Source organism: Zalophus californianus, chromosome X (assembly GCF_009762305.2).
Source record: "Zalophus californianus isolate mZalCal1 chromosome X, mZalCal1.pri.v2, whole genome shotgun sequence".
Classification (NCBI taxonomy): Eukaryota; Metazoa; Chordata; class Mammalia; order Carnivora; family Otariidae; genus Zalophus; species Zalophus californianus.
In genome coordinates, this window is record NC_045612.1 from 1430918 (window position 1) to 1457564 (window position 26647).

At 63.7% G+C, this 26647-nt stretch overlaps 1 protein-coding gene across 4 annotated transcripts; it reads left to right on the forward strand.

Annotated features, from left to right (window-relative positions):
* Nucleotides 1-313: 313 nt before the first annotated feature.
* FLNA (filamin A) lies at nt 314-25885 on the forward strand. 4 transcript variants are annotated; one of them, XM_027607987.1, is made up of 49 exons: nt 360-454; nt 2096-2197; nt 3501-3988; nt 6969-7217; nt 7327-7424; nt 7538-7685; nt 8205-8323; nt 8412-8489; nt 8581-8743; nt 8841-9041; nt 9589-9726; nt 9812-9935; nt 10030-10166; nt 10252-10445; nt 10622-10735; nt 10836-10979; nt 11653-11776; nt 11869-12029; nt 12115-12205; nt 12297-12466; nt 12735-12852; nt 12950-13212; nt 13406-14003; nt 14099-14272; nt 14355-14517; nt 14596-14756; nt 14846-15016; nt 15434-15557; nt 15650-15806; nt 16476-16665; nt 16821-16844; nt 19150-19397; nt 19493-19588; nt 19755-19857; nt 19944-20084; nt 20200-20328; nt 20533-20706; nt 20819-20980; nt 21075-21278; nt 21356-21508; nt 21627-21749; nt 21871-22137; nt 22285-22422; nt 22601-22716; nt 23251-23383; nt 24142-24318; nt 24499-24717; nt 24805-25005; nt 25385-25885. In XM_027607987.1, the coding sequence occupies exons 3-49, from the start codon at nt 3616-3618 to the stop codon at nt 25570-25572; spliced, it is 7941 nt and encodes a 2646-aa protein (XP_027463788.1). In that variant the 5' UTR covers nt 360-454; nt 2096-2197; nt 3501-3615; the 3' UTR covers nt 25573-25885. The 4 variants fall into 4 exon arrangements, with proteins under 4 accessions (XP_027463787.1, XP_027463790.1, XP_027463789.1 ...); XM_027607986.1 differs by lacking the exon at nt 2096-2197 and having other exon boundaries at nt 314-454; XM_027607989.1 differs by lacking the exon at nt 2096-2197 and having other exon boundaries at nt 314-454; nt 13652-14003.
* The last annotated feature ends 762 nt before the right edge of the window (nt 25886-26647 follow it).

The following is a 26647-nucleotide window of genomic DNA, read 5'->3' on the forward strand; positions in this document are numbered from 1 at the left end:
GCTCCCTGGAGGGAGTGGCCTTTCCCGCTGAGCTGAGATGTGGGCCCCGTAGACCCCGCGGGAGCTTCAGGCGAGCACCCCCACCCCCAGGCGGACCTCGCCGGGCGGTGAGCTCATCGGGGGTGGGGGGGTGAGGGGTGGCGGCGTCGCCAGGCGGCCCAGGCGCTTGAGCTCACGGCGCGCCCCCACTCCCCCACCCCCCCCCCGCCGGCTCCTGGGCGATTTTACCAATTAAGGCTTTCTCTCCGGGCCGGGCGCGGGGCGGGCGCGGGGCGGTCGCGGGGCGGGCGCGGGGCGGGGGTGCGGCCAAAAAGAAGGCGGGCAGCGGTGGCCCATTCGCGTGGAGGCGCGCGGCGCTCAGCGGACGCCAGCGGAACCCCGAGGCGCCGGGCGCGGGCGCAAAGGCGAATCCGGCGCCACCCCCGCAGTCGCGGGCTGCCCGCAGGGACAGCAGGTGAGGCCTCCGCGCGAGACGGTCACCGCGCAGCTTGCGGACCGGGAATCGGGGTGACGAAGGAGAGCGGAGAGGCGCCAAGAACACAGGCGCCGGCGCGTAACCGCGCCCAGGCCAGGCGCAGCTGGGATTCATGAACTTGGGAGTGAGGTGCCCAGGGGCTGCCTTCCCTAGTTTACTTGGGAGTGTGTATCTGTGCCCAGGGTGGTGGGAGCCCTAGGCCACAGGGGTCCCCCAGAGAGAGGGTGTCTTGAGTGTTTGGCAGGACATGGGCCAAGTGGGTGCCGCTCAGTGTGCTAGCCACTGCATTATTGTCTGGGGAAGAAGGGCCCCGGATAGCAGGACAGTGTGTGGGCTGAGAGTGAGTGGCCACCCAGAAGAAGGACAATTTGCAGCCAGTATGGCCCCTTTTGGAAAGGCAACAGTGGGTTCCTCGCTGGCACCAGCTGCCTTGGGCGCGGGGGAGCTGGTTCCGGGGCTGTTGCGCTCCATGGGGGCTGGGGCAGGGGTGTGGCCAGGCACCGAAGGCAGGGGCTCCTCCTATGGGCCGGATTCCCCGGCTGGGCCCTGTCCCAGGTTGGCTCCGAGCTGGATGTTCACCGCCAGTCAGGATGTGAGCAGCAACATCCCCAGATTCCCTTGCCAGCTGGGTCCCGGAAGAGTAGGTGAAGTCCACTGGCAGGTCCACCTGCATGTGCTCCAGGCCACACGGTCAAGGTGGGAGCTCAGGAAATGAGTGGCCTCACCTGCTGCACCTGGACTTGCCCTTCCAGACCAGGTCTCTTCTCACCGTGCCATTTTGCAGCTTTCTTCACCAGCCAAAGCGCCCCTGTAGGAGGGCCTGGCCTGGGGTCTGAGGGCCCGGGGTGGGGTGGGGGGCGGGGTGTGTCTAACATCCAAGAATCTACTCCAAATAAGGGAAAATATGAAAGAGCTGGATTTTGGTTTCCAAGGACTGCCCGATCTGGGGGCTTTGGGATGGGGCGCCATCTGGTGGCGATACTATGTTTCCTGGGGACAAAAACCCTCTACACCCACCTACCTTGTCGCCCCCAAATAGGGAAAGCCTAGGACTGGAAGCCAGGATACCCAGCTTCTGTCCCCCTTTCTGCTGGGGCTGACTGCTGATTAGCTACTGTGACTTGGTTTCCCTGGTTTCTGAAGGTTACTGAAGGAACACAGATGACCCAGTCGATGGCGCTTTGGTGAAGAGAAAATCAATTCTTACTGTAATTCTGTCCTTGGGAACTTGCTTTCCAGTGGGGCAGGGGGACGGACCAGAAATCTCATTTCGTCCTGAATGGGTCCTGTGTAGGGAGAGGTCCGTGTGGGTTCCCTCTTTATGGCTCCTGCTCCCACTTCCACCCCAGTTCCCAGACACCATTGTGTGTTTTGTGCAGGTGTGTCTGAAAGTGGTTAGGAGGGGTTAGAGTGCACACGAGGTGGGCCTCAGACTCTGGAAAACCCAATGGGGTGACAGGCAGCCCCAAAGTAAGCATGCTGGAGGGCAGGGGAGATGCTGAGTGGAACTGCAGCCTCACTGTGGGTAATGCAGACGCCCAGGGCTACTGCAGAGTCAGCCATATTTGGGCATGACATGCTGGCTGACCCGGGGCCGCCTCTTCCACTGGTCTTTGTTAGATAACTTACTGCTAGTCTCAAGTTCAATCTAACAAGCAAGTAGAAGAAAGAGACATGCCTTCCTCGAAAGACATAAAGAAAGGAACATCCTGCACAGGGAAGGTAAATAGGACTGAAGAGGGTGGCAGTGAGCGTCCCCAACACGCCTCTTGCCTCTCGGTGCCTTTGCTGGTTGGTCTCCTCACAGCAGCCTCCCCACTGTCTCCAGAGTTATCTACCAGAAACCTGATTTTGAGTGAATAGCTCCCCATTGCCCTTGCAGCCTCGCATGGTTCACCCACATCAGTATCCTGGACCCCTGTCCTTCGGGGGCCCCCTCTGCACTGCCACGGGTCCTGAAGCCCACCCAGACCCAAGTACTCAGAGCCTGCCAAGCCTTATCGGAACTCCTGAGCAGGCCCTCTGGGTCTGGAAGACCCCCCCCTCTCCCGCGCCCCCTGCCAGGCTGCCTCCTGGGGCCACTGGGGGAGGCGTTTCAACAGGAGAGGAAGCCCCCCAGCACCCCAGGTGGATGGCACGGTGGGTCAGGCGTACACTTGCCGTCTGCACGCCTCACTGGGCCCTCTGCCAGTGCCCACTGGCACGCCCAGTCCCTTGCAAGACTGCTTGCTCCTGGAGTGCTGGCGGCCTCCTGGCCCAGTGCCCCATTTCCTCCCGGGCGGAGTGGGGAGGGAGGGAGGCGCTGGGAACCGGTGGGACGGCGGGCGCAGGCGGGCGCAGGTGCGCCCGCCAGGGCCGTGTGGAGCGGGAAGGCGGGCCTGGCACCGGGGGTCTGAGGCGGCTGCTTCCCTGGCACGGGGCACGCGCGCGAAGCGCTCGCTCGCAGCGGCGCCTGGCCTGGGAGCCGCGCTCTCCAAGGGCCCGCTCTTGGGGTCGGGTCCCTTCCCGCTGCGGCAGGGGCGGCCGGCCAGGGGGCGGCCGGGGAAGCCCAGGCGCAGGAGCCCGGGGTAGGGAGAGGGCGGCGGGGGCTGCTGGGGCGGCGGGGCCGGGTCGGAGCCCACGTGACTCGGGGACCAGGAACAACACCGCCCCCACTCCTCCGCAGGGGCCTTGGAAAAGGAAAGTCCCTTCTATGGCGTGCCTGCTGGAGGCCAAGTGGTCCAGCGCCAGAGGCTGCTCAGCCTTTCCTTGCTGCTGCGTTTCCTGCAGTGCTGGTGCAAGGCCACGGGGCTAGGGTGCGCCCTGACCCATTCAGGGCCCAACGACCCTCCCCGGAGCCTTGGGGTTGGGTCCGAACTGCCAGGACTGGGGGCTGAAGGGGGCATTCCGACGGGCGGGGCGGGGCGGGGCGGGTGCGGCCCGAAGCCCCACCCACAGCCCCGCCCCACGGTGGCTCCGCCCCCACGGAACCCGCGCGGCCCCCCCGCCCCCCCGCCCGCATTTAAAGGGCTCGTTCTCTCCGCAGCACAATCTCCGCTGCCTGCCTCGCCCTGTGCGCGCGGAGGTGCCTGCAACTTTAATTAAAGGGCCGTCCCCTCGCCTAGGCGGCAGCACCGCCCCTCGGCTCCTCGCGCCTCAAAATGAGTAGCTCCCACTCCCGGACGGGCCAGAGCGCGGCAGGCGCGGCTCCGGGCGGCGGTGCCGACGCGCGAGACGCCGAGATGCCAGCCACCGAGAAGGACCTGGCAGAGGACGCGCCGTGGAAGAAGATCCAGCAGAACACGTTCACGCGCTGGTGCAACGAGCACCTGAAGTGCGTGAGCAAGCGCATCGCCAACCTGCAGACGGACCTGAGCGATGGGCTGCGGCTCATCGCGCTGCTGGAGGTGCTCAGCCAGAAGAAGATGCACCGCAAGCACAACCAGAGGCCCACCTTCCGCCAGATGCAGCTCGAGAACGTGTCCGTGGCGCTCGAGTTCCTGGACCGTGAGAGCATCAAGCTCGTGTCCATCGGTGAGGGCGTGGGTCGCTCCCGTGGCACGGGGAGGTCGAGGTTGAGGGCGGGGGCTCCATGCGTCCTCCCCTCTCTCCTGGGCCGGCCCCTCCCAGCTACGTCCCCCCAGCCCCAGCGCTGCCCCCAGGGCCGCCAGGCTCCAACACGCAGGCCTCGAGAACAAAGACGCGCTGGCAGGCTGGCCGGGCGTGCAGACCGCTACGCGCCCCCGCCCGCCGCACCCCGGCTGGCCCGCGCCCAGGCTGAGCTCACATCCTCCGCAGGCCGCGCCCCCGCCACTGCACCCGCCGTGGGAGAGGGCCTGCGGAAGGCGGGCACTGGCCAGGCTCTGGCCCTGCGCCCAGTGCCCCATCCTTGAGGAGGGGGAGTCCCGACCTCTCCACCCGCCCCCATTCCCTTCAGCAGTTTGGGAAGGGCTCTCTGGCCTTCAGGCGCTCCTGTAGTTCCTAAACGGGGTGTTGGAGCTTGTGAGTCCCATTGTCTAGGACTCTTGGCTGTTTTGGGCCCTGGGAGATGGGTCCTTCCACTGGAGATGGCTCCAACCCCCGGTTTAGATCACCCCTGGAGAAACTTGTGGCCAGAGAGGACCATAGCTAGGAAAAGGGTACTTGAGATGAGTTGGCCGCTGAAGGGAGCTGGTTTGTAGTCCACTTAAACACCAAGTTACTGTTGAGCTTGGGCCAAACTCTTGCTTCCATGTAGGACTTGGTTTTCTGCATCTAGAGTGCACGAGCTGGTTGGGAGGTACTCCGGCGTGCACTGGGCTCATCGCCAACCCAGTGTCCGTGTCACTGGGCTGGTGAGGTTGGCATTGACGGGACCTCCTGCAGCATCCCAGGCTCTTCTCAAGATGCGGGCCATTCAGGGACCTGCACCAGAACTGGTGACTCGGGGGTAGTGTGTTCCCGCGGGAGGAGGAGGAGAGCCTTCTTTTCTTTACAGTTCTTCCAGTTGTCCCTAAAGCCATGAGCCTTGCTGAGCTTGAGAGTCCGAGGGACACAGGACTCAGGCGCCCCCAGCCACTCAGAGGGCAGGTCTCCACCTCTTTCTTTGGAATGCCACTTGAGGCTGAGGCCCACCCCTCAGTCCCAGCCTCAGTCTAGCCAAGCTGAGTCATCTCTGAGTCTTGGGTGGGGGGGCAACCGGATGTGGGGAGGCAGGCCACACCCCAGCTGTCTAGGGGGGGTCTCCTCCTCCCTCCTCCCTTCTTCTCCTCCTCTAGTGAGCTGGCTGGAGCAGGCCTAGTTCCCAGAGCTTTGCCATATAAGGCAAAAAAATGTTGGAAAGCAGCAGTGATTAGGGGAGGGAGGGGGCAGGCTGGCCCGGGGGCTGGGGAAAGGGGGTGGGATGGGGCGGGGCCATCCAACCAGGCTGTCTCCCAACCCTGGGCCCTGGTTCTCTTCCCTCCCTCTTTTGTGAGGGGGATGAGGAGGGCTTAGGCTGGCCTCCTGTGGACCAGGGGGAGGGCCCAGGCCAACCCACTCAGGCTGATGAGCTTGGCCTTGTGTGTCCCAAGTCACAGCAGGACTCTGGAGGAGGGGGCCTTCTAGGAAGCTCTCTGGCTGGTCCTGTGCCCTTGGTCTTCTCTGAACCTTCCAATCACCTCTAGCCTGAAGCCCCTTCTCCACCAGCCCCGCCTGCTATTTGGGGACAGCGCAAGGCAGTAGTGCAGAACTTGGGACCAGCCGCAGTCTGGGAGCAGGGAGGCTGCTCCTCGAGGTCCTGCCTGCTGGATTCAGAGGCTGGCCATTGATGTGGCCCTTTTGCTGGTGTCCATCCCCTTCTTCCCACCCTCGAGTTGACTCATCAGACAAGTATTTTCTCTTGATTTTGACCGGGGGTGGGGGGGGGGTGGGGGGGTGCAGGACTCCAGTGGCTCTTAGAAAGCCCTCCCCTTTTCAGGGCCCCACCCTTAGGAAGCTGAGACCCAGAAGTACCTTGGGTGGGGCCCAGAGCCTGGAGGGGTTGCCATGGTGACAGGGTGCTAGGTGCCCGCCCTAACCACTTCCCCTGTGGTGAGCTTGGCAGCCACCCGCCTGAGGCCCAGTGCCCCGTTAGGTGGTGAGGAGGGCAGGCGGCGGGCGAGCTCTGCTGAGGCAGCAGTACTCGGGGACCCCACCCATGGCTTCTGCCACCCCAGCTCCCAAGCTGGGGCCCTGGGTGCCCCGCCCAGGCTCATCAGTTCTGCCTTTCTCCTTGCCGGCTGAGGGGGTCTCTGGAATGTGTCCTGCCCATCACCCTGGGTGGCACGCAGCCCAACCACTGGTTCCTTTGTCCTCACCCCCACCCTCCCCAGGCCTGCTCCCAGTTTGGGTCTGTGGAGGGTGGGGGCGAACTGAGGAAGTGGGGGTGGGGCTCACATCCTCCACTCAAAGGGTCCTTGCCCAACACCTCTACTTCCCCCCGCCCCCCTGCGGCCCTGGGCCCACCCACCCACCCTGAGGCAACAGTTTTCTTTCCCAACTGCCCCACTGGCCAGCCTTCCTCTTCCACCCTGGCCCCATCCCCCCTCCCCTGCCAGGGTCAGGTCAGGGGTCTCCTATCTAGGCCTGCTGGGGCCACACTGCTCCTCCTGCCCAATTCCCTGGAGACACCCTGGAGCTGGGCAGCTGCAAAGCACCTTTGGGGGAAGGGCCCCTCCAGAGGCCGCCCTGGGCCCTGTCTGCAACCTGGGTCTGTTTGTCCTTCCTCTGCCCCCCGCAAAGGGCTTCCAGCAACACTCCTCATTGAGCTGTATCGTCACCATGTGTCAATGGGGGGGGTCTCCCCCCTCCCCAGAAGTCTCTTTCATCTCCTTTACTCTCCACAGAGACCCTGAGCAGAGAGGGCAGGACCCGCATGCCACCCCCTCAGGGAGCCTTGGCCTCCTCCCCAGGGACCCCTTGCTGCCACCCTCTGCTGCCTGGGAGTGGCCTGAGGCTGCACGCGTGCACACACGGGCCCCTGCCGGCTCAGCGCTGCCACTCGCTTTCCTCACAGACAGCAAGGCCATCGTGGATGGGAACCTGAAGCTGATCTTGGGCCTCATCTGGACCCTGATCCTGCACTACTCCATCTCCATGCCCATGTGGGATGAGGAGGAGGACGAGGAAGCCAAGAAGCAGACACCCAAGCAGCGGCTCCTGGGCTGGATTCAGAATAAGCTGCCGCAGCTGCCCATCACCAACTTCAGCCGGGACTGGCAGAGCGGCAGGGCCCTGGGTGCCCTCGTCGACAGCTGTGCCCCAGGTGAGGGGTGAGGGAGTGGGGTGGGCAGGGGGCGGGGGTGGAGGAGACAGCCTGCCAGGGGGCCCTTGGGGGCACCTCCCTCCAACTCACAGCCTTCCTTGTGCCGCAGGCCTGTGCCCTGACTGGGACTCCTGGGACGCCAGCAAGCCCGTGAACAACGCGAGGGAGGCCATGCAGCAGGCTGACGATTGGCTGGGCATCCCTCAGGTACCCCCTGCCTGCGGCCATCTGGGGGCTTGTGGTCCCCATGGGGAGATGTGTCATATGCCAGGGACCTGACGCTTGGAGGTCACGTGGCTTCTGCCTGCCATCTGTGATAGGTGATCACACCTGAGGAAATCGTGGATCCCAATGTGGACGAGCACTCCGTCATGACCTACCTGTCCCAGTTCCCCAAGGCCAAGCTGAAGCCAGGAGCTCCCCTACGGCCCAAACTAAACCCAAAGAAAGCCCGAGCCTATGGGCCAGGTGAGGAAGTCGGGCAGGGGCAGGGGATGCTCTGAGTGCTGACCTCATCCCTGCGGGACTTGGAGGTCTTGGGAACTCTGGCTACATGGGGGCTGGGTTATCAACTGCCCCCTCAGAGTCAAACGAATGGGTCAGGGCTGGTCAAAACCGGCCACTTGGCTAGAAGTCCACCCCCCCCCCCCGAGGCATCACCACAAGGTGGAGTGTGGTCAGGGAGGCGTGACTGTCAACAGAGACAAAACCCAGCCACGGTATCGCACAGGAGCTAGGGCTCAGGCAAACCCGAGGGAGAGTTCCAGAAAACAGACCCAGGCCTGTCCCACAGCAAGAATGAAGCTGGGGCACAAGGCCAGGCTCTGTGTGCTGGGCCAGGGTTTACCTGCAATCAGCTCACCCGGTTCAGAGCATTCCCGAGGGGGTGACGGCAGGGAAGGACGCTGGGCCCGAAGGGGGGAGGTGCGCTGGGGTGAGGAGGCAGCCCTGGGGGCCGGCTCAGAGCTCCCGGACCCTGCCTGGCAGGCATCGAGCCCACAGGCAACATGGTGAAGAAGCGTGCAGAATTCACAGTGGAGACCAGAAGTGCTGGCCAGGGAGAGGTGCTGGTGTACGTGGAGGACCCAGCCGGCCACCAGGAGGAGGTAGGGCCACCGTCAAGCAGGCGGGCAGGGCACGGCATGGCGGTGCCTCCATTCAGAGCAGGGCCTCATGTGCTCCTTCCCGCCACAGGCAAAGGTGACTGCCAATAATGACAAGAACCGTACCTTCTCTGTCTGGTACGTCCCCGAAGTGACCGGGACTCACAAGGTGAGCCCTCAGCCCAAGGGGAGGCTGGTGGGGGAGGCGGTGGCTGGAAGGCCCTGTCCCTGCCCTCATGGTCCGCCCCTCCTGGGGACAGGTCACCGTGCTCTTTGCCGGTCAGCATATCGCCAAGAGTCCCTTCGAGGTGTATGTGGACAAGTCCCAGGGTGATGCGAGCAAAGTGACCGCCCAGGGCCCTGGCCTGGAGCCCAGTGGCAACATCGCCAACAAGACCACCTACTTTGAGATCTTCACAGCGGGTGAGGCGGGTGCTGCTGAGGCCGGCCGGCGTGGGGGGAGAGCGGCGATGGGCCGGGAGCGGGCCGGGAGCTGAGCTGCGGTTACCCTGTGACACAGGGGCTGGCACGGGCGAGGTGGAAGTTGTGATCCAGGACCCTGCGGGCCAGAAGGGCACCGTGGAGCCTCAGCTGGAGGCCCGGGGCGACAGCACGTACCGCTGCAGCTACCAGCCCACCGTGGAGGGCGTCCACACAGTGCACGTCACCTTCGCCGGCGTGCCCATCCCTCGCAGCCCCTACACTGTCACTGTTGGCCAAGGTAGGCCGGTCCCAGCCGCTCCCCAAGTGGGGGCGCTGTAGACTGGGCCTCCCTCAGGAGGGGGGGGGGCAGCTAGGGCGAGCCTCACTGCAGCCCTCGCCCCGGCAACCGGGGCCTCTCTGCTTCCACTGTCTGGGCTCTCTTTCCTCCCCTGCTGGGGCCCTTCCTCCTTCTCCTCTCGCCCTTCTCCGGCTCTCTCTCCTCCACGCTTTCACCTTCAGAAGAGCTCGCTCCAGCTGTTTAGAAACCTGCTGCTCTCTGCTCTGCCCACGGGGTCAACGGTACTTGGATCTGTCTTCCTCTGGGAGGGGGCGGGCTGGGCGGGGGGCGGCGGGGGGTGGGGTGCTGGCGGCTGGTGTGGAATTGCTGGGGGGAGGCCTGGCCTACAGGTCCTGGGGTCATCGTTCTTTCTTGCATGTCCTTCGCCCGCCTTGTGGGACCACGTTCCGAGGGACCGCCAGATTCTGATGGCCCAGCCCTGTGGGAGGGAAGGGTAGGGGTCACCCAGTGCCAGCTCCCGGTGGCTTAGCCGGCCCTCTCCTCGCAGCCTGTAACCCGGGCGCCTGCCGTGCCGTTGGCCGTGGCCTCCAGCCCAAGGGTGTGCGGGTGAAGGAGACTGCGGACTTCAGGGTGCACACAAAGGGTGCTGGCAGCGGAGAGCTGAAGGTCACTGTGAAGGGGCCCAGTAAGTTGGGCTGCGGCCAGGATGGGTGGTGGTGGCCCCAGGACTGCTGCTGGCCAGGCCTGAGGCCCTCCCTTGTCTTGGGCAGAGGGCGAGGAGCGTGTGAAGCAGAAGGACCTGGGGGATGGCGTCTATGGCTTCGAGTATTACCCCATGGTCCCCGGCACGTACACTGTCACCATCACGTGGGGTGGCCAGAACATCGGGCGCAGGTGAGGCCCCGGGCAGAGCCCTCAGAGCCCAGGCGCACGCTTCCCCCCCCCGCTGCTCGGCCCTCAGCACTCCCCTGTGCGGCTCTCTTCACAGCCCCTTTGAGGTGAAGGTGGGCACTGAGTGTGGCAACCAGAAGGTGCGGGCCTGGGGCCCCGGGCTGGAAGGCGGTGTCGTGGGCAAGTCAGCCGACTTTGTGGTGGAGGCCATCGGGGATGACGTCGGCACCTTGGGTGAGCTGCAGGCTGTGGCGCGGGCATCCGGGGGCAGAGGGTAGTGAGGCTCCAGCGTGCTGACGGGACTGGCGGCTGTTGTCAGGCTTCTCGGTGGAGGGCCCATCGCAGGCCAGGATTGAGTGCGACGACAAGGGCGACGGCTCCTGTGACGTGCGCTACTGGCCCCAGGAGGCCGGCGAGTATGCCGTGCACGTGCTGTGCAACAGTGAGGACATCCGCCTCAGCCCCTTCATGGCCGACATCCGCGAGGCACCCCAGGACTTCCACCCAGACAGGGTAAAGGGCATGTGCTGCCGACCCGGGCCTCGGCCCCCTTCTGCCTCTGCCTGGGGACTTGGGAGGCCTGGCCGTGCTGGTGTCCCCCGCGGCGTGCTCCTGCCACTCTGGGTCCTTGGGGGCCTTGCACTTGGTCCCCTGAGATCGGGGGGGGCGTGGGGGGCATCTCTCATCAGGTGAAGGCACGTGGGCCTGGACTGGAGAAGACGGGCGTGGCTGTCAATAAGCCGGCAGAGTTCACGGTGGACGCCAAGCATGGTGGGAAGGCCAGTCTCCGGGTCCAAGTCCAGGTGGGGTGCCCACCCGTGGTGGGGCTGGTGAGGTAGGGTGCGCGGGTGGCCCAGGCCTGGGCACTCCTCAGCGGGCTCCTCGTTCCTGCCCGCTTTCCAGGACAACGAGGGATGCCCCGTGGAGGCGGCAGTCAAGGACAACGGCAACGGCACTTATAGCTGCTCGTACGTGCCCAGGAAGCCGGTGAAGCACACGGCCATGGTGTCCTGGGGCGGCGTCAGCATTCCCAACAGCCCCTTCCGGGTGAGCAGCCCTGTAGCCCATCTCCCTGGGGTGCCTGATCCAGCTCCGTTAGATAGACCTCCAAGACCGTACAGATCCCCCGTTCCAAGTGTACAACTCGACGGTTTTGAGTACATTCAGGGGTGTGCGGCAACGATCACAGCCAAAGGTTAGGACATCTTCATCATCCGAAGAAGAAACCCTCTGCCCTCCACGCCCCCTCCCCCAGCCCTAAGCAAGCGCCGCGCCGTGCCGCGCCGCGTGCTGGCTGCGTGCGTTTGCCTCCTGGACAGTGGCAGTGGACGCGGGTGCACGCGGCATGTGGCCTTCGTACCTGGCTGCTGTCACTCAGCAGCACGATTCATCGTGGCTCCCCTGGACCGTAGCACGAGTCCACGCTTCCCACCTCTTTATGCCCAAGGAATAGCCTATGGTGTGGATGGGCCCCGGGGGTTTTTTGCAATTTGGCCGCTGTGAGTAACAGCGCTGTGAACGTGCGAGGGTGCCTGTGGGGATGAGTGATCTCCACCCCGGCGCGTCGGGACCTCGGGGTGGGCTTGCTGTGCCAGACGGCCACTTCGTGTTTAATCATTTGAAGAACCACCAAGCTACTTCCTGAGGTGGCCGTGAGTGAAGAAGCCCTGGCCCTCCTCTACGCTGCTCATGCCTTTGCACTTGCCCCTGCGCCCTGCAGGTAAACGTGGGAGCCGGTAGCCACCCGAACAAGGTCAAGGTATATGGCCCAGGAGTAGCCAAGACAGGGCTCAAGGCTCATGAGCCAACCTACTTCACTGTGGATTGCACCGAGGCCGGCCAGGGTAAGGCCCTGGCCCGAGCGGGTGGGCGAGCGGGTGAGGAGGCCGGGTGTGGTCCCAGCCTCTGCTCTCCCCCCACCCCCACCCCACTGCAGGGGATGTCAGCATCGGCATCAAGTGTGCCCCTGGCGTGGTGGGCCCCACTGAGGCCGACATCGATTTTGACATCATCCGTAACGACAATGACACCTTCACAGTGAAGTACACACCCCGCGGCGCCGGTAGCTATACCATCATGGTCCTCTTCGCCGACCAGGTGGGTGCTCTGCTCCCGGCCCCCAGCGGTGCTGCGTGTTGGGGTACTGCTGTCCCCTGAGCCCTACTCCTCCCACCCCCTGCAGGCCACACCCACCAGCCCCATCCGGGTCAAGGTGGAGCCCTCCCATGATGCCAGCAAGGTGAAGGCTGAGGGCCCTGGCCTCAGTCGCACTGGTGAGGATGAGCAGCACCCTGTGGGGGCGGTCAGGGGGCCACAGGGAGGCTTGGGGCCAGGTGCCCTTACGTGGCCACCATGTTTCCTCAGGCGTTGAGCTTGGCAAACCCACCCACTTCACGGTCAATGCCAAAGCTGCTGGCAAAGGCAAGCTGGATGTCCAGTTCTCAGGGCTGGCCAAGGGGGACGCGGTGCGTGATGTGGACATCATTGACCACCACGACAACACCTACACGGTCAAGTACACTCCCGTGCAGCAGGTAGCTACCTGGACCTCCCAACAGCTACACTCTTCAACTAACCTACTGAGCGTGTGGGCTTCCTCGAGTGGTGGGCTAGGTGGGCTGCTCCAGAGGGCTTCCCGCCCACTCTCGATTCCCCCCTGGGAGAGAGCCAGCTTGCAAGGCTGGGGGCGGGCGAGCAAAGCCAGTGTTTCTGTCACCCTCCCCCTATGCCCAAGTGGGGAAGACGGAGGCTGGGGAGAGCAAGGTCCTGACTCATGACTCTGCCTTTCTGTGCCCTTTCCAGGGTCCAGTGGGCATCAATATCACTTATGGAGGGGATCCCATCCCCAAGAGCCCCTTCTCGGTGGGGGTGTCTCCAAGCCTAGACCTCAGCAAGATCAAGGTGTCTGGCCTGGGAGAGAGTAAGTAGCCAGAACCCTGTCACAGTCACTCAGGATGCCCCAGGGGCTGCCTCGGCTGAATGCCATAGTTCTCTCCCTGGTTCTGTCATCTCAACAGAGGTGGATGTCGGCAAAGATCAGGAGTTCACAGTCAAATCGAAGGGTGCTGGTGGCCAAGGCAAAGTGGCGTCCAAGATCACGGGCCCCTCGGGCACAGTAGTGCCCTGCAAGGTGGAGCCAGGCCTGGGGGCTGACAACAGCGTGGTGCGCTTTGTACCCCGAGAGGAGGGGCCCTATGAGGTCGAGGTGACTTATGACGGTGTGCCTGTGCCCGGCAGCCCCTTTCCTGTGGAAGCCCTGCCTCCCACCAAGCCTAGCAAGGTAATTGGGGTATGGGGGCCCCCCCCATCTTCTCCAGGCTCACCCTCCCCCTTCCTCATTTTCGTCCTCATGACCAGTGGCGCTGCCTGGACCCCTAGCTGGTGGGGGAGAAGGGAGATGTGAGGTCAAGCTGGGGGTCAGGGGTCAGGGAGGTGACACGGGTTTGGCTCCTGACCTGTCCCTCTTCCCTCAGGTGAAGGCGTTTGGGCCAGGGCTGCAGGGGGGCAGTGCAGGCTCCCCTGCGCGCTTCACCATCGACACCAAGGGTGCTGGCGTGGGCGGCCTGGGCCTGACAGTGGCGGGCCCCTGTGAGGCCCAGCTTGAGTGCCTGGACAACGGGGATGGCACATGCTCTGTGTCCTATGTGCCCGCCGAACCCGGGGACTACAATATCAACATCCTCTTCGCTGACACCCACATCCCCGGTTCCCCATTCAAGGCCCACGTGGTTCCCTGCTTCGACGCATCCAAAGTCAAGTGCTCAGGGCCTGGCTTGGAGCGGGCCACGGCCGGTGAGGCGGGCCAGTTCCACGTAGACTGCTCGAGCGCAGGCAGTGCGGAGCTGACCATCGAAATCTGCTCCGAGGCAGGCCTGCCGGCCGAGGTGCACATCCAGGACCATGGTGATGGCACACACACCATCACCTACATCCCACTTTGCCCTGGGGCCTACACTGTCACCATCAAGTACGGCGGCCAGCCTGTGCCCAACTTCCCCAGCAAGCTGCAGGTGGAGCCTGCGGTGGACACGTCAGGCGTCCAGTGCTATGGGCCTGGGGTCGGGGGCCAAGGTGAGGCCCCCACCGTGGAACGTGGGGGCAGAGGGAAGCCGGCGGCCCTAGGGTCCCTGGAGCCCCATGCCTCCTCCCCGTGCCTGCCCCTGCAGGTGTCTTCCGAGAGGCCACCACTGAGTTCAGTGTGGATGCCCGCGCTCTGACACAGACTGGAGGGCCCCACGTCAAGGCTCGTGTGGCCAACCCCTCAGGTAACCTGACCGAGACCTACGTGCAGGACTGTGGTGACGGCACCTACAAAGTGGAGTACACACCGTATGAGGAGGGTAGGCGCTGGGGCTCCCAAGGGACGGGGGTTGAGAGACGGGGCGGCTTCGGCTCCTCCTGACCCAGCCTGCCCTCCTCCAGGCCTCCACTCCGTGGATGTGACCTATGACGGCAGCCCCGTGCCCAGCAGCCCGTTCCAGGTACCTGTGACCGAGGGCTGTGACCCTTCCCGAGTGCGTGTCCATGGGCCAGGCATCCAAAGCGGCACCACCAACAAGCCCAACAAGTTCACCGTGGAGACCAGGTGAGCAAGCGCCTGAGAGGCAGGGGCTGCGATCGGCCTTGGAACCCCAGGAAATAATGGGCTATCCATTTGGACCAGGGGAGCTGGCACTGGGGGCCTGGGCCTGGCTGTTGAGGGCCCCTCCGAGGCCAAGATGTCCTGCATGGATAACAAGGATGGCAGCTGTTCGGTCGAGTATACCCCCTACGAGGCTGGCACCTATAGCCTTAACGTCACCTACGGTGGCCACCAAGTACCAGGTGAGGAGGCAAGGTAGCTAGGGCCGGTCCGGGACCATTTGCCGGCCCTCGACTCTCTCACACAGCTGCCATCCGTATTCCCTCTGCAGGCAGTCCTTTCAAGGTCCCTGTGCATGATGTGACAGATGCGTCCAAGGTCAAGTGCTCTGGGCCTGGCCTGAGCCCTGGCATGGTCCGTGCCAACCTCCCTCAGTCCTTCCAGGTAGACACGAGCAAGGCTGGCGTGGCCCCACTGCAGGTCAAAGTGCAGGGGCCCAAAGGTGAGTGTTCATGTGCCTGGGAGTGGGCGGTCGGGAGAGCACAGTCCTCTTGGAGGAGGCTAGGGCAGGAGACCGGAGGCACAGCACTCAGAGGTTGGGACAGGTATTCAGGTAGTTCATGGAGGAGCCTCGGGTGACAGTGAAGCCAGTGCCCAGGGACAGAGGACCACCAGGAGGTAGAACAGACAGGACTTGGCCACTGGGCAGATGTGGCAGGAGGGAGGGTGGGCAAGGCTCCAAGATGGCACCCAGATTAGTGTCTGGTGTCACAGGGGCTCAGGACCATTCCTGGGGATGGGCAGGCGAGGGCAAAGCAAGGTCTAGGCCTGGGGTGGGGGCTGAGCTGGGTGGTTCAGTGTGGTGGGGGCTGGGGGAACCTGGGAAACTGGCTGAGTCTCTCTCTGGGACTGGGGCCAGGCCTGGTGGAGCCTGTGGACGTCGTGGACAATGCTGACGGCACCCAGACCGTAAACTACGTGCCCAGCCGGGAGGGGCCCTATAGCATCTCGGTGCTGTATGGGGAGGAGGAGGTGCCCCGCAGGTAAGAGGCAGGGCCTGCCGCCTGTGGGAAGATTACCAGGGCTGAGCACCAAAATCCCTCCTGACCATTCTTGTAACACGCCGGCCCAACAGCCCCTTCAAGGTCAAGGTGCTGCCGACGCATGATGCCAGCAAGGTGAAGGCCAGTGGCCCCGGGCTCAATACTACTGGTGTGCCCGCCAGCCTGCCCGTGGAGTTCACCATTGACGCGAAGGATGCAGGAGAGGGCCTGCTGGCTGTCCAGATCACGGTGAGCTGGCTCCCGGGGTGGCTGCCTGGCTCTGCTGGATTGCAGCTCCAGGCACCGAGAAGGCAAGGGACGAGAGGGGCCTAGGCCAATGCGGTGTGCAGTACAGGGCATGCGACTAGGGTGAGTGGACCAGTCCAGGGCTGTGGTCTCCCTTGGGAGCCGTGCCAGTGAGGCCAGGTCCCCTGCCTCTAGGATGGTGGTGACAGGCACAGGCCTCCCCATGCACACGCTTGCTCACTGCTGACTTTGAGCTATGACCAAAGCCCTTGGTACTTCAGCTGGCCCACCTGTAACGTTCTCATGGGTCACATATAAGGATGGGACCTTGAGATCTTCCAGGGGAGCTCTTGCTAGTGTGGGAGCAGGCCCTGGGGCGGAGGGCGGGAGCCAAGAGGTGGTCGTGGCGATAAAGTAGGATGGGCATCAAGCTCCCCGGCCCCCTGCCTGTCATGGGGGCGGGGGGGGGGTGCCGCGCATGGGGCATTTGGGACTTCCCTTCTGGATCCTGGCCGTGGCCAAGTAAAGGACTGAGGCCGCTGGGCGCTTGAGTGACTCGGAGGCTGTTCCCGCAGCAGTGGTCCCTGGTGTTTGCTCCTCCGAGAGGGTCTGAGGTAACCCTGGGCCTGGCTGGGCTTGGGCCGACCGCCTCCCCTGTGCTCTGCTACATAGGACCCTGAGGGCAAGCCCAAGAAGACACACATCCAGGACAACCACGATGGCACGTACACGGTGGCCTATGTGCCAGACGTGACGGGCCGCTACACCATCCTGATCAAGTACGGCGGTGACGAGATCCCCTTCTCCCCGTACCGCGTCCGGGCCGTGCCCACCGGAGACGCCAGCAAGTGCACGGTCACAGGTGAGCCAGGCTGCCGGCGGCCGCGGCGCTCCGCACGGGGCTGGGGTGTGCCTGTGTGCAAGGGCTCGCTGCTTGGGGCGGCGTGTGGGAGTGGGGGCCGCCCCCTTGAGTGACTCACCTGACCTTTCTCCTTGCTCTCTGCCCTCTCACCTCAGTGTCAATCGGAGGTCACGGGCTAGGTAAGCTGCTTGCTGGGGCCACTCCCAATGCCCCTCCTGCCCAGAGGGCAGCTTCCTTTTCCTCTTCCGTGCCGATTCCCAGGACAGTTCCAGCTGCAGCTCTTGGCAGGGACAGGGGGGGGAAGCTGGAGGGATAGTACCCAGGGAGGCCTCCAGAGCAGAGCGTGAGTGCTCCGGCCCTCCCCCTCTCTGGGCCTCCGTTTCCGCATCTGAGACGTCGGGTTGCAGCTGAGAGCTTTGGGGTGAGGTGCATCCCAAGAAGCACCCCACTGGGGGCTCTGGGGTCTGGGGATCTTGGCACCCTGGGGAAGCCCCGGGGGCGGGCAGCAGGCCCTGCCTTCTCACTTCCTCCTTCCGTGGCAAGGGCTCCTGCACGGGCTGAGGGGACAGGGGGGTCTCCCCTCAGCAGTGGGAGTCCCCCGGCCCTGGCCAGATCCACAGACCTCCATCCCCATCTCCCAGGGGCATCTGGGCCCCAGGCCGGGGGAGGTATGGACTGCATGAGCGGGTGGGGCGGGTAGTGCAACAGCAGCAGCGTCCGACTGCTTGGGCGGGTAGCGGGGCAGGGCCCAGCCCAGCCTCAGAGCCCCAAAGTGCACTTGGCGGCCTGCCCGCCCTCCCTGCCTCCCTCCCTCCCCCTGTCCCCCACCCCCACCCCCAGCAGTGACGTTATTCAGATAGTGCCCAACCAGGCATGGAGGTTCTCCTGCTTGGGCATGGGAGGGGAGCTCTAGCCCCAGCCAGGGACACCAGGACGCCAATAAGAGGTGACAGTTGACCTGGGAGCCTCTGGAGGCTGCAGGCCTGGAGCTTGGGTGAGGTGGCCAGGACAAGATTTAGAGGGTGGCTGGAGTCTCGGGACGAGGGCCCAATGGCTCCATGATCTGAGAGGACAGGCATGTGTGCCTAGCGCAGGAGAACAGGGCCATGGGGACAGGGGCACGGCCAAGACTTGGCCAAAGGAGTGGTCTCAATTTACCTGGCCGCTGTGTGCAGAACGGAGGCAAAGAGCCCAGTAGGGGAGCCGAAGTCACCTTTGGATCAGTCATAGTGGTGTCTTGGAGCAGGGTGGTGGCGATGTGGCTTAAGTGGGGAGCCAACTTGGGAAGCGTAGTTTGAGGATGGAGCAGCCGAGACCTGCTGATGGACTGCACTAGGCACCGGGCGGGCAAAGTGAGCAGCCGCTAACTGGGTGGTGGTCCAGATCACGAGCTGTGCAGAACGGGTGTGGCTGTGAGGCGAAGCCTCCCAGGGCAGGGCGGGCAGCAGGTGGCCAGGTCTAGAGCTTAAGCGAGCCATGGAAGGCCAGCACGGAGCCTAGCACCGCAGGAGCCTTCGGCCAGGGGTGCCCCTTAAACAGCCCTTGAGTGGGTTCGGTGCTCCCAGCTGCTTCCCCGCAGGAAGCACTCTCACTGCCAGGCCTCACAGCCCACAGCCCCCCCAGGCCTTCACGGCTGAGCTCAAACCATAACGTCACTGCGCCCCCCCCCCCCCCCTTCCTCGGGCACTCTGGGGCCCTAGAGGCTGCTCAGCTGCTCTGCCCTTGCAACCTAGTGGCGGTGGCTGTGGCTTGGGCCTCCCGTCCCTCTTTCCCCTGGTGCTGCCCCCGCCTGCTATGCGTGCTGCTTGGGCGCTAACCCCCTGCGGCCTCCCTGCTTCCCCGCTCCCGGCTCCCTGCCTGTGCCGGGCCGCACCTGGCCACCCCTCACCACCAGCCTCCGGTTGAGCGAGTGTTCTCAGTTGTCAGGAAACTCCAGTTTCGCCTTCAGGCCTGGGGGGGTGGGAGGCAACTGTCACAATCCCCCCCTGCCCCCGCCACGCTGCAGCAGGACTCTGCCTCACCGCATCTGCACACGGCACTGGGGTCCAGGGCCAGGCTGCAGGGACGAAGGCTGCTGTGCACCCAGCCAGGGTGCTGGTGTTGGTCCACAGCACTGGCTGAGGCCAAGTTGGCAGGGGAAGCGGAGGCAAACACTCGTGTCTGGATGGTAGCGGTGGCCTCATGGGCCTCCGGGCCCCTTCCTTTCTCCCAGACACCTGTGTGCCCCCCATCGGACCTTTCCCATGTAGGGCTAATCCCCAAGACAGGACTCCCTGGCTTGAGGCAGCTCAGGGGAACCTTTCCTGCCTTCTGAGAAACCACTCACCGTTCCAGCTTGGGGCGGGGGGCGGGGGAGGCCTGGCTGCGCTTGGTGGTGGCAATAAGAGGCCTGGGCGGGTGGCAGGCAGATGGGAGCAGTTCAAGCGCCAAGCTCACACACTGGCCCCCCCCCCCCACTTTGGGGACCTGCCCTGCCCCCACCAGGTGCTGGCATCGGCCCCACCATCCAGATTGGGGAGGAGACGGTGATCACTGTCGACACTAAGGCGGCAGGCAAAGGGAAGGTGACCTGCACCGTGTGCACACCCGACGGCTCCGAGGTGGACGTGGATGTGGTGGAGAACGAAGACGGCACCTTTGACATCTTCTACACAGCCCCGCAGCCGGGCAAATACGTCATCTGCGTGCGCTTCGGTGGCGAGCACGTGCCCAACAGCCCTTTCCAAGTGACGGTCAGGAGGGGCCAGGGTTGAGGGGTCAGGGTGGAGCCCGCCCTGTCCCTGCCCTCTGACGCCAGAATCTGCAACTCTCTTGTGTCGCTCCGCAGGCTCTAGCTGGGGAACAGCCCACAGCGCAGCCCCCGCTTCGGCCTCAGCAACTGGCCCCGTCTTACACCTATGCCCAGGGTGGCCAGCAGACCTGGGTACGGCCTCAGCTGCCTCATCCTGGCTCTCCTGGCCCGAGGGGACACTTGGGGGCTGGCCAGCGGGGTGTCCCGTGAGACCCCATCCTGCTATGTGTGAGGACGGACCCCTGGGACTCCCACCCCTCCTACGGCCCCTCACTTGGGCCCTCTGTCTCCACTGCAGGCCCCAGAGAGACCCCTAATGGGTGTCAATGGGTTGGATGTGACCAGCTTAAGGCCCTTCGACCTTGTCATCCCCTTCACCATCAAGAAAGGCGAAATCACGGGTGAGTGGGAGCGGGAAGGAGCTTGGGAGCCAGAGAGGCTTGGGTTTGCCAGCGGGTGTCCTAACCCCGACCCCACTGCCCCGCAGGGGAGGTGAGGATGCCCTCGGGCAAGGTGGCGCAGCCAGCCATCACCGACAACAAGGATGGCACCGTGACTGTCCGCTACGCTCCCAGTGAAGCTGGCCTGCACGAGATGGACATCCGCTACGATAACATGCACATCCCAGGTGCGCCTCCACGGCATGCTGTCCCTGCCTTGCAGGGGCCTGGGTTCGGGGGGGGCAGGGAGCCTGGGGAGCTGACACAAGACCCCATTCCACATGGCCCCTTTTCCTACCTCAGGAAGCCCCCTGCAGTTCTATGTGGATTACGTCAACTGTGGCCACGTCACAGCCTATGGGCCTGGCCTCACCCATGGAGTGGTGAACAAGCCTGCTGTCTTCACCGTGAATACCAAGGACGCAGGAGAGGGTGAGTGGCAGCTCTACTCTTAGCCTGCCTGCGTGCTGAGGGACGCCCACCCTCATCCAGTAGAAAGCCGGGCACAAGGGAGATGCTCCCTGAATGCGGCTCCCCACCCTGCTGCCCTGGCCTCTGCTTGCCTGCCGGGGCTCTTTCCCTGCCAGCGCCCTGTTCCTGGGCATTGTTGCCATCCTCGCCCATGACTCTCTCTAGGGGGCTTGTCCCTGGCCATCGAGGGCCCATCCAAAGCAGAAATCAGCTGCACTGACAACCAAGATGGGACCTGCAGCGTCTCCTACCTGCCCGTGCTGCCTGGGGATTACAGCATCCTGGTCAAGTACAACGAGCAGCACATCCCAGGCAGCCCCTTCACCGCCAGGGTCACAGGTGGGTGGCACCGGGAGCAGTGACAAAAGCGGGCAGGTGGCAGGGTGGGCACGTGGCAGGGTGGGCACAGTCTCCCTCCGCACCTGGACATGAAGTGATTGTCCCCTGGCAGGTGACGACTCAATGCGCATGTCCCACCTGAAGGTGGGCTCTGCTGCGGACATCCCCATCAATATCTCCGAGACGGACCTCAGCTTGCTGACGGCCACGGTCGTGCCACCCTCGGGCCGGGAGGAGCCCTGTCTGCTGAAGCGACTGCGCAATGGCCACGTGGGTAAGAGGTTGAGGGGCAAGGCCTTCTGGGAAGGAAGGAGGCTGTGAGGGGAGGGCATGCCTTTCCCCAGCTGACAGCCCCGCCCTGTGCCCAGGGATCTCGTTCGTGCCCAAGGAGACAGGGGAGCACCTGGTGCATGTGAAGAAGAACGGCCAGCACGTGGCGAGCAGCCCCATCCCAGTGGTGATCAGCCAGTCGGAGATTGGGGATGCCAGCCGCGTGCGGGTTTCAGGCCAGGGCCTCCACGAAGGCCACACCTTTGAGCCTGCAGAGTTTATCATTGACACCCGTGACGCAGGTAGGTGGTGGTGGCCTACCAGCTGGGGCAAGAGCCCTGTGCTTGGCCCTCCTGGCTCAGCGGCGTCCCTTCCGCAGGCTATGGCGGCCTTAGCTTGTCCATTGAGGGCCCCAGCAAGGTGGACATCAACACAGAAGACCTAGAGGACGGCACATGCAGGGTCACCTACTGCCCCACAGAGCCTGGCAACTACATCATCAACATCAAGTTCGCTGACCAACACGTGCCTGGTGAGTGTGGTACCCCCACATAGCCCCCATGACTGAGCTGCCCCCCGTGCCGCACGCCAGAGCCTGCCGGCAGAAACGTAACCTGTACGATGTGCGGGCTTGTGCTCTCTTCCTGCAGGCAGCCCCTTCTCGGTGAAGGTAACGGGAGAGGGCCGGGTGAAAGAGAGCATCACACGCCGGCGACGGGCCCCTTCGGTGGCCAATGTGGGCAGTCACTGCGACCTCAGCCTGAAGATCCCTGGTAGGAGCTGTAGAGAGTCAGGGAGGGGCCCTGGGGAGTCCTGGGCACCAGCCCCAGGTGGCCCGAAGCAGAGGGGTGGGGCGCAGGACTCTCGCTCACCAAGCTGTCCCCCTACCTGCAGAAATTAGCATCCAGGACATGACAGCCCAGGTAACCAGCCCATCAGGCAAGAGCCACGAGGCCGAGATTGTGGAAGGGGAGAACCACACCTACTGCATCCGCTTTGTGCCTGCCGAGATGGGCATGCACACAGTCAGCGTCAAATACAAGGGCCAGCACGTGCCTGGGAGTCCCTTCCAGTTTACTGTGGGGCCCCTGGGGGAAGGGGGAGCCCACAAAGTCCGTGCTGGAGGCCCTGGCCTAGAGAGGGCTGAAGCCGGAGTGCCAGGTACGCCTGCTTCTTGTGAGGCTTTTGCTCTTCTGGGCTGGGGTGGGTTTGAAGAAGTAGCTAGCAGCCGTGCTGCCGTCAGCCATGCCTGGAGGGGACTGAAGCCGGAATAGCGGCCCTCTCTGAGGACACCCTGTTTTCCCACAGCTGAATTTAGCATCTGGACCCGGGAAGCTGGCGCTGGGGGCCTGGCCATTGCTGTTGAGGGCCCCAGCAAGGCCGAGATCTCCTTTGAGGACCGCAAGGACGGCTCCTGTGGTGTGGCTTATGTGGTCCAGGAGCCAGGTACCGAGAGCTTGGCTGGGCTTAGGGGAAGCGGCCCCTGGGTGTGGACAGCTCCACTTGGCTCCCACCCTCCACCCTGAGGTCCCAGGGCCACCAAGCTGTTTGTGGGAAGTGGGAGGTGTAAACACTGACAAACAGGAGCCTTCCAGCATGCCCTCTGTGCTCTCTCCCTGCCCAGGTGACTACGAGGTCTCGGTCAAGTTCAACGAGGAACACATCCCCGACAGCCCCTTCGTAGTACCTGTGGCTTCTCCGTCTGGCGATGCCCGCCGCCTTACTGTTTCTAGTCTTCAGGTGAGGCACTGAGAGAAACCGCCTGCCTGGGGCTCCTGGGCCCGGCCAGACCAGAGCCGCTGCACAGAGCAGGCCTTGACCCTGTGTCAAGTGACCCGCCCAGCCCAGCTCGGGGCGCCGGGCCTCTGCTCTGGCCGCCGGGCCTCTGCTCTGGCCGGGTGCAGCCCATGCTTGGGGTTGGCAGGAAGCACCCCTGCCCGTTGTGTGGAGTTTTTCTCGTGTCTCAGGTCTAAAGGCTTTGAACAGAAGCCTGTGCCCGTTGAGCACCAGGGCTGAGGTTTAAAGAGGGACAGCCTGCCAGGGCTGAGGGCTGCCCTCCATTCCTGCTGCCTGGGTGTATGATTGCAGAGTGTGGATCTGGGGGCGGGGGTGTGTGCATGTAGCTTACCGGTCCCCAAGAATCAGTGGCTCTCCCTCTTTAAACCAAATTGGACGCCAGATGGGTAAGTGTAACCCCAGGGGCCTTCCTGCTGCTGGGGCCCTGCTCTCCCGTGCCCCAGCCACCCTGTCTAACCACATCTGCTGTGCTTCCAGGAGTCAGGGCTAAAGGTCAACCAGCCAGCCTCTTTTGCAGTCAGCCTGAACGGGGCCAAGGGGGCGATCGATGCTAAGGTGCACAGCCCCTCGGGAGCCCTGGAGGAGTGCTATGTCACAGAGATCGACCAAGGTGAGGCCCTGTCCCTACCCGGGCCACCCACCCATCTTCCCTGGCCCTGCTGGGAGCAGCGGGCCTGCCCAGCTGGCTGGAAGCAGACTGAGGTACAGATTCTATAAGCAGGGCCCAAACGCCGGGGCTCCCTCAGCCAGGCGACCGTTCCCCCATTCGGGACCCAAGCCCTTGCCCAGGAGGCGGGGAGGTTCTGGCTCAGAAGCCACAGCTGCTAGGAAGGAGAAAGCCTGCTGCAGGCAGTACAATGCAGTCTCCTGAAGGAGAGACCCGAAGTCTAGCCACGGGGCTGGCCCACTCCTTAGCCAGGGCCTGGGACTTGCCAGATGGGTCTGAGGCAGCCAGGAGGTGAGAAGAGCCGGTTCAGCCAATTTCACTAGGCTCACAGCTAGTCCTGCCCCTCCACAGCCACGTGACCTCAAGTTCCTGTTGCCTCGGTGCCCTGCTCACATGCGGAGGCGAAGGCCTTCGTGGTAACCTGTTTAGGGGGGCAGAGAGGCAAGGCAGGTGTTTTGCTCATAGATTTCCGTCCAAATGAGCACCAACAGAGAGCTGCCTGGGCATCTCAGGCTTCAGTCCTCAGGCTTCAGGAAGTCTGGGGTGTGGGCTGTGGGTGCCCAATGTGGTCCCTGGAAGAAGTGGAGTGGGCCACATGGACCTGCTGGACCGGTGGGCACTGCAAGGGAACCTCCTCACAGATGCCACTTGCTCGGTTTTGGAGGGACCTCAGGCCCACAGCGTGCCCCTCTGTTCCTCAGATAAGTATGCCGTACGCTTTATCCCGCGGGAGAATGGTATCTACCTGATTGACGTCAAGTTCAATGGCACCCACATTCCTGGAAGCCCCTTCAAGATCCGAGTTGGGGAGCCTGGGCATGGAGGGGACCCAGGCCTGGTGTCCGCCTATGGAGCTGGCCTGGAAGGTGGTGTCACAGGTAGGTCAGCAGATGCAGCTTCCAGTGTGTGCACACGGCTGCTGGGGCCCTTCCCCCAAGTTCTCAGTGACAACAGGAGGCGTGCAGAGGTGACAAAGCTATGCCGGGGGATGGGGGGTGGGAGTCAGGGGCTGGGGGAGACAGTCCAGGCCAGCTCTTCCTGACCTCCCACGCCCCCAGGGAGCCCAGCTGAGTTTATCGTGAACACGAGCAACGCGGGAGCAGGTGCCCTGTCAGTAACCATCGATGGGCCCTCCAAGGTGAAGATGGATTGCCAGGAGTGCCCTGAGGGCTACCGTGTCACTTACACTCCCATGGCACCTGGCAGCTACCTCATCTCCATCAAGTATGGTGGTCCCTACCACATTGGGGGCAGCCCCTTCAAGGCCAAAGTCACAGGTGAGTCTTGCACCAGACTGCTGGTGCCCAGCCCAATGCCTTGCCCTCTGGGCATCTCTTAGTGCCCTAACCAGCTCTGCCCTGCAGGTCCCCGTCTCGTCAGCAACCATAGCCTCCATGAGACATCATCCGTGTTTGTGGACTCCCTGACCAAGACTGCCAGTGCCCCCCAGCATGGGGCCCTGGCAGGTTCCACTGATGCCAGCAAGGTGCTGGCCAAGGGCCTGGGGCTGAGCAAGGCCTACGTGGGCCAAAAGAGCAGCTTCACAGTGGACTGCAGCAAAGCAGGTGGGTGCCCCGGGCCCCACCCCCGCCCCTCCAAAAGACAAGGCCAGAGAGAAGACGGGATGACCAGTGCCTGGGAACATGGGAAGAAGGGGGTTGGGGGGGCAGCAGTGCCTTTGTGGGCATGCTTGTCACTTCTAAAGCCACTTCCCCTCTGGGTCTCCCTGCCATCTTTACCGTTCAGGAAAGTGGCTTGGGAGGAGCTGGAGTTTCCTACACTGGCCTAGGGAGTGAGGGTGCTGGCAACTCTTTAGGAAGGGCTGTCACCCCTCGACAGATGGGGGTGGCGGGGGGACGATCCGAAGACAGAAAGAGGGGTCAGCGTATTCTCCGCTGAAGGGAGGAGACTTGGGGCTTAGAACTGAGGCCTCTTCCCCACCAGGCAACAACATGCTGCTGGTAGGGGTGCATGGCCCCCGGACACCCTGCGAGGAGATCCTGGTGAAGCACGTGGGCAGCCGCCTCTACAGTGTGTCTTACCTGCTCAAGGACAAGGGAGAGTACACGCTGGTGGTCAAGTGGGGTGATGAGCACATCCCAGGCAGCCCCTACCGTGTCCTGGTCCCCTGAGCTCTGCCTGTGCCAGCTGGCAGCTCCCAGGATGAGACGTGCCCCACACCCATCCCCCCAACCTGAGCAGCCCCTGGTCTCCTCAGCCCTGGAGCCCTGGCCGGCCCTGGCCGCCCCATCACTGCAGCCACCCCAGCCCTGCGTTGCACTCACCTGCCTCCACTTGGGTAAAGGAGAGAGGCGAGCAGAGGTAGCCCTTTGGTGGCTCTGCCTATCTTCTTTGGTTCTGGGAGGGGTGAGGGATGGGGTACTATGCACAACCACCCGCTAGTTCTCTTCCCTAGCCAAGAAGAATAAAGTTCTGCTTCCATTCTCCTGAAGGTGGCTCTAGCTTTCTTGCAAGGGTAACTGCAAACCACAAGCTGCAAGATCTCCAGGCCTGGCACCCAGGGGATCCTGTTCCCCCCGCCTCGTGCACGCCCCCCACCAACTCCCACCAGTCCACTGGCACTCAAAGTGTTCTCTGCCTTCGTGGGTTCAGACCAGTGGAAGGGGAGAGATGCATAGCACAGCAGAACAGGACTTGACACGGGCGTGCTCTTCCCAGGCCACAGCAGGAACGGGTACCGTCCTAAGGGAAAGCCAGGCCATGACCAGACTGTAAGAGGCAAAGTGTCGGATGGAAGGGCCAGATAAGCAGGCCGTGACATTCCAGCAGCTCCTGGCCATCTCCCGGGCTTCTTAAATGTGTCGTCACCCCCTGGCGTAAGGGACTGTCATGACGACCTCTGCCCCAAGGCATCTCGAGGCTCCTCAGTGGCCAGGCGGCTCCATTCAAGGTGCTGCTTACCGGCTGTGGTTTGCCCTCCCACCCCAGCCCCAGCCGGCTGTGCCGTACGCGCCCTCCTCCCCTGAGAAGGCCGTGCTGTGGGTCCCTCTTCTCGGCACAGCGGAGCGATCTGAGCCCCTCGCTTAACTGCTATGCTGCATCCCCGTCTATCCCTTCCCATTTCCCACCCAATGATCTCCCATTCTAAAACGCAAAGCACCCAACACTCCAGCCAAGTCCTCCTTGTTCTGCAGCCATATAAGAGCTCTGATGTCCTCACGGCGGCCCCTCACAGCCATCCCCTCT

Coding starts and splice junctions, on each gene's coding strand:
- FLNA (XM_027607986.1), top strand. CDS start 3,616: ATGAGTAGCTCCCACTCCCGGACGGGCCAGAGCGCGGCAGGCGCGGCT. Junction 9,936..10,029: donor GGCCAGAACATCGGGCGCAG/GTGAGGCCCCGG, acceptor CTCTCTTCACAG/CCCCTTTGAGGTGAAGGTGG. Junction 25,006..25,384: donor AGTGGACTGCAGCAAAGCAG/GTGGGTGCCCCG, acceptor CTTCCCCACCAG/GCAACAACATGCTGCTGGTA.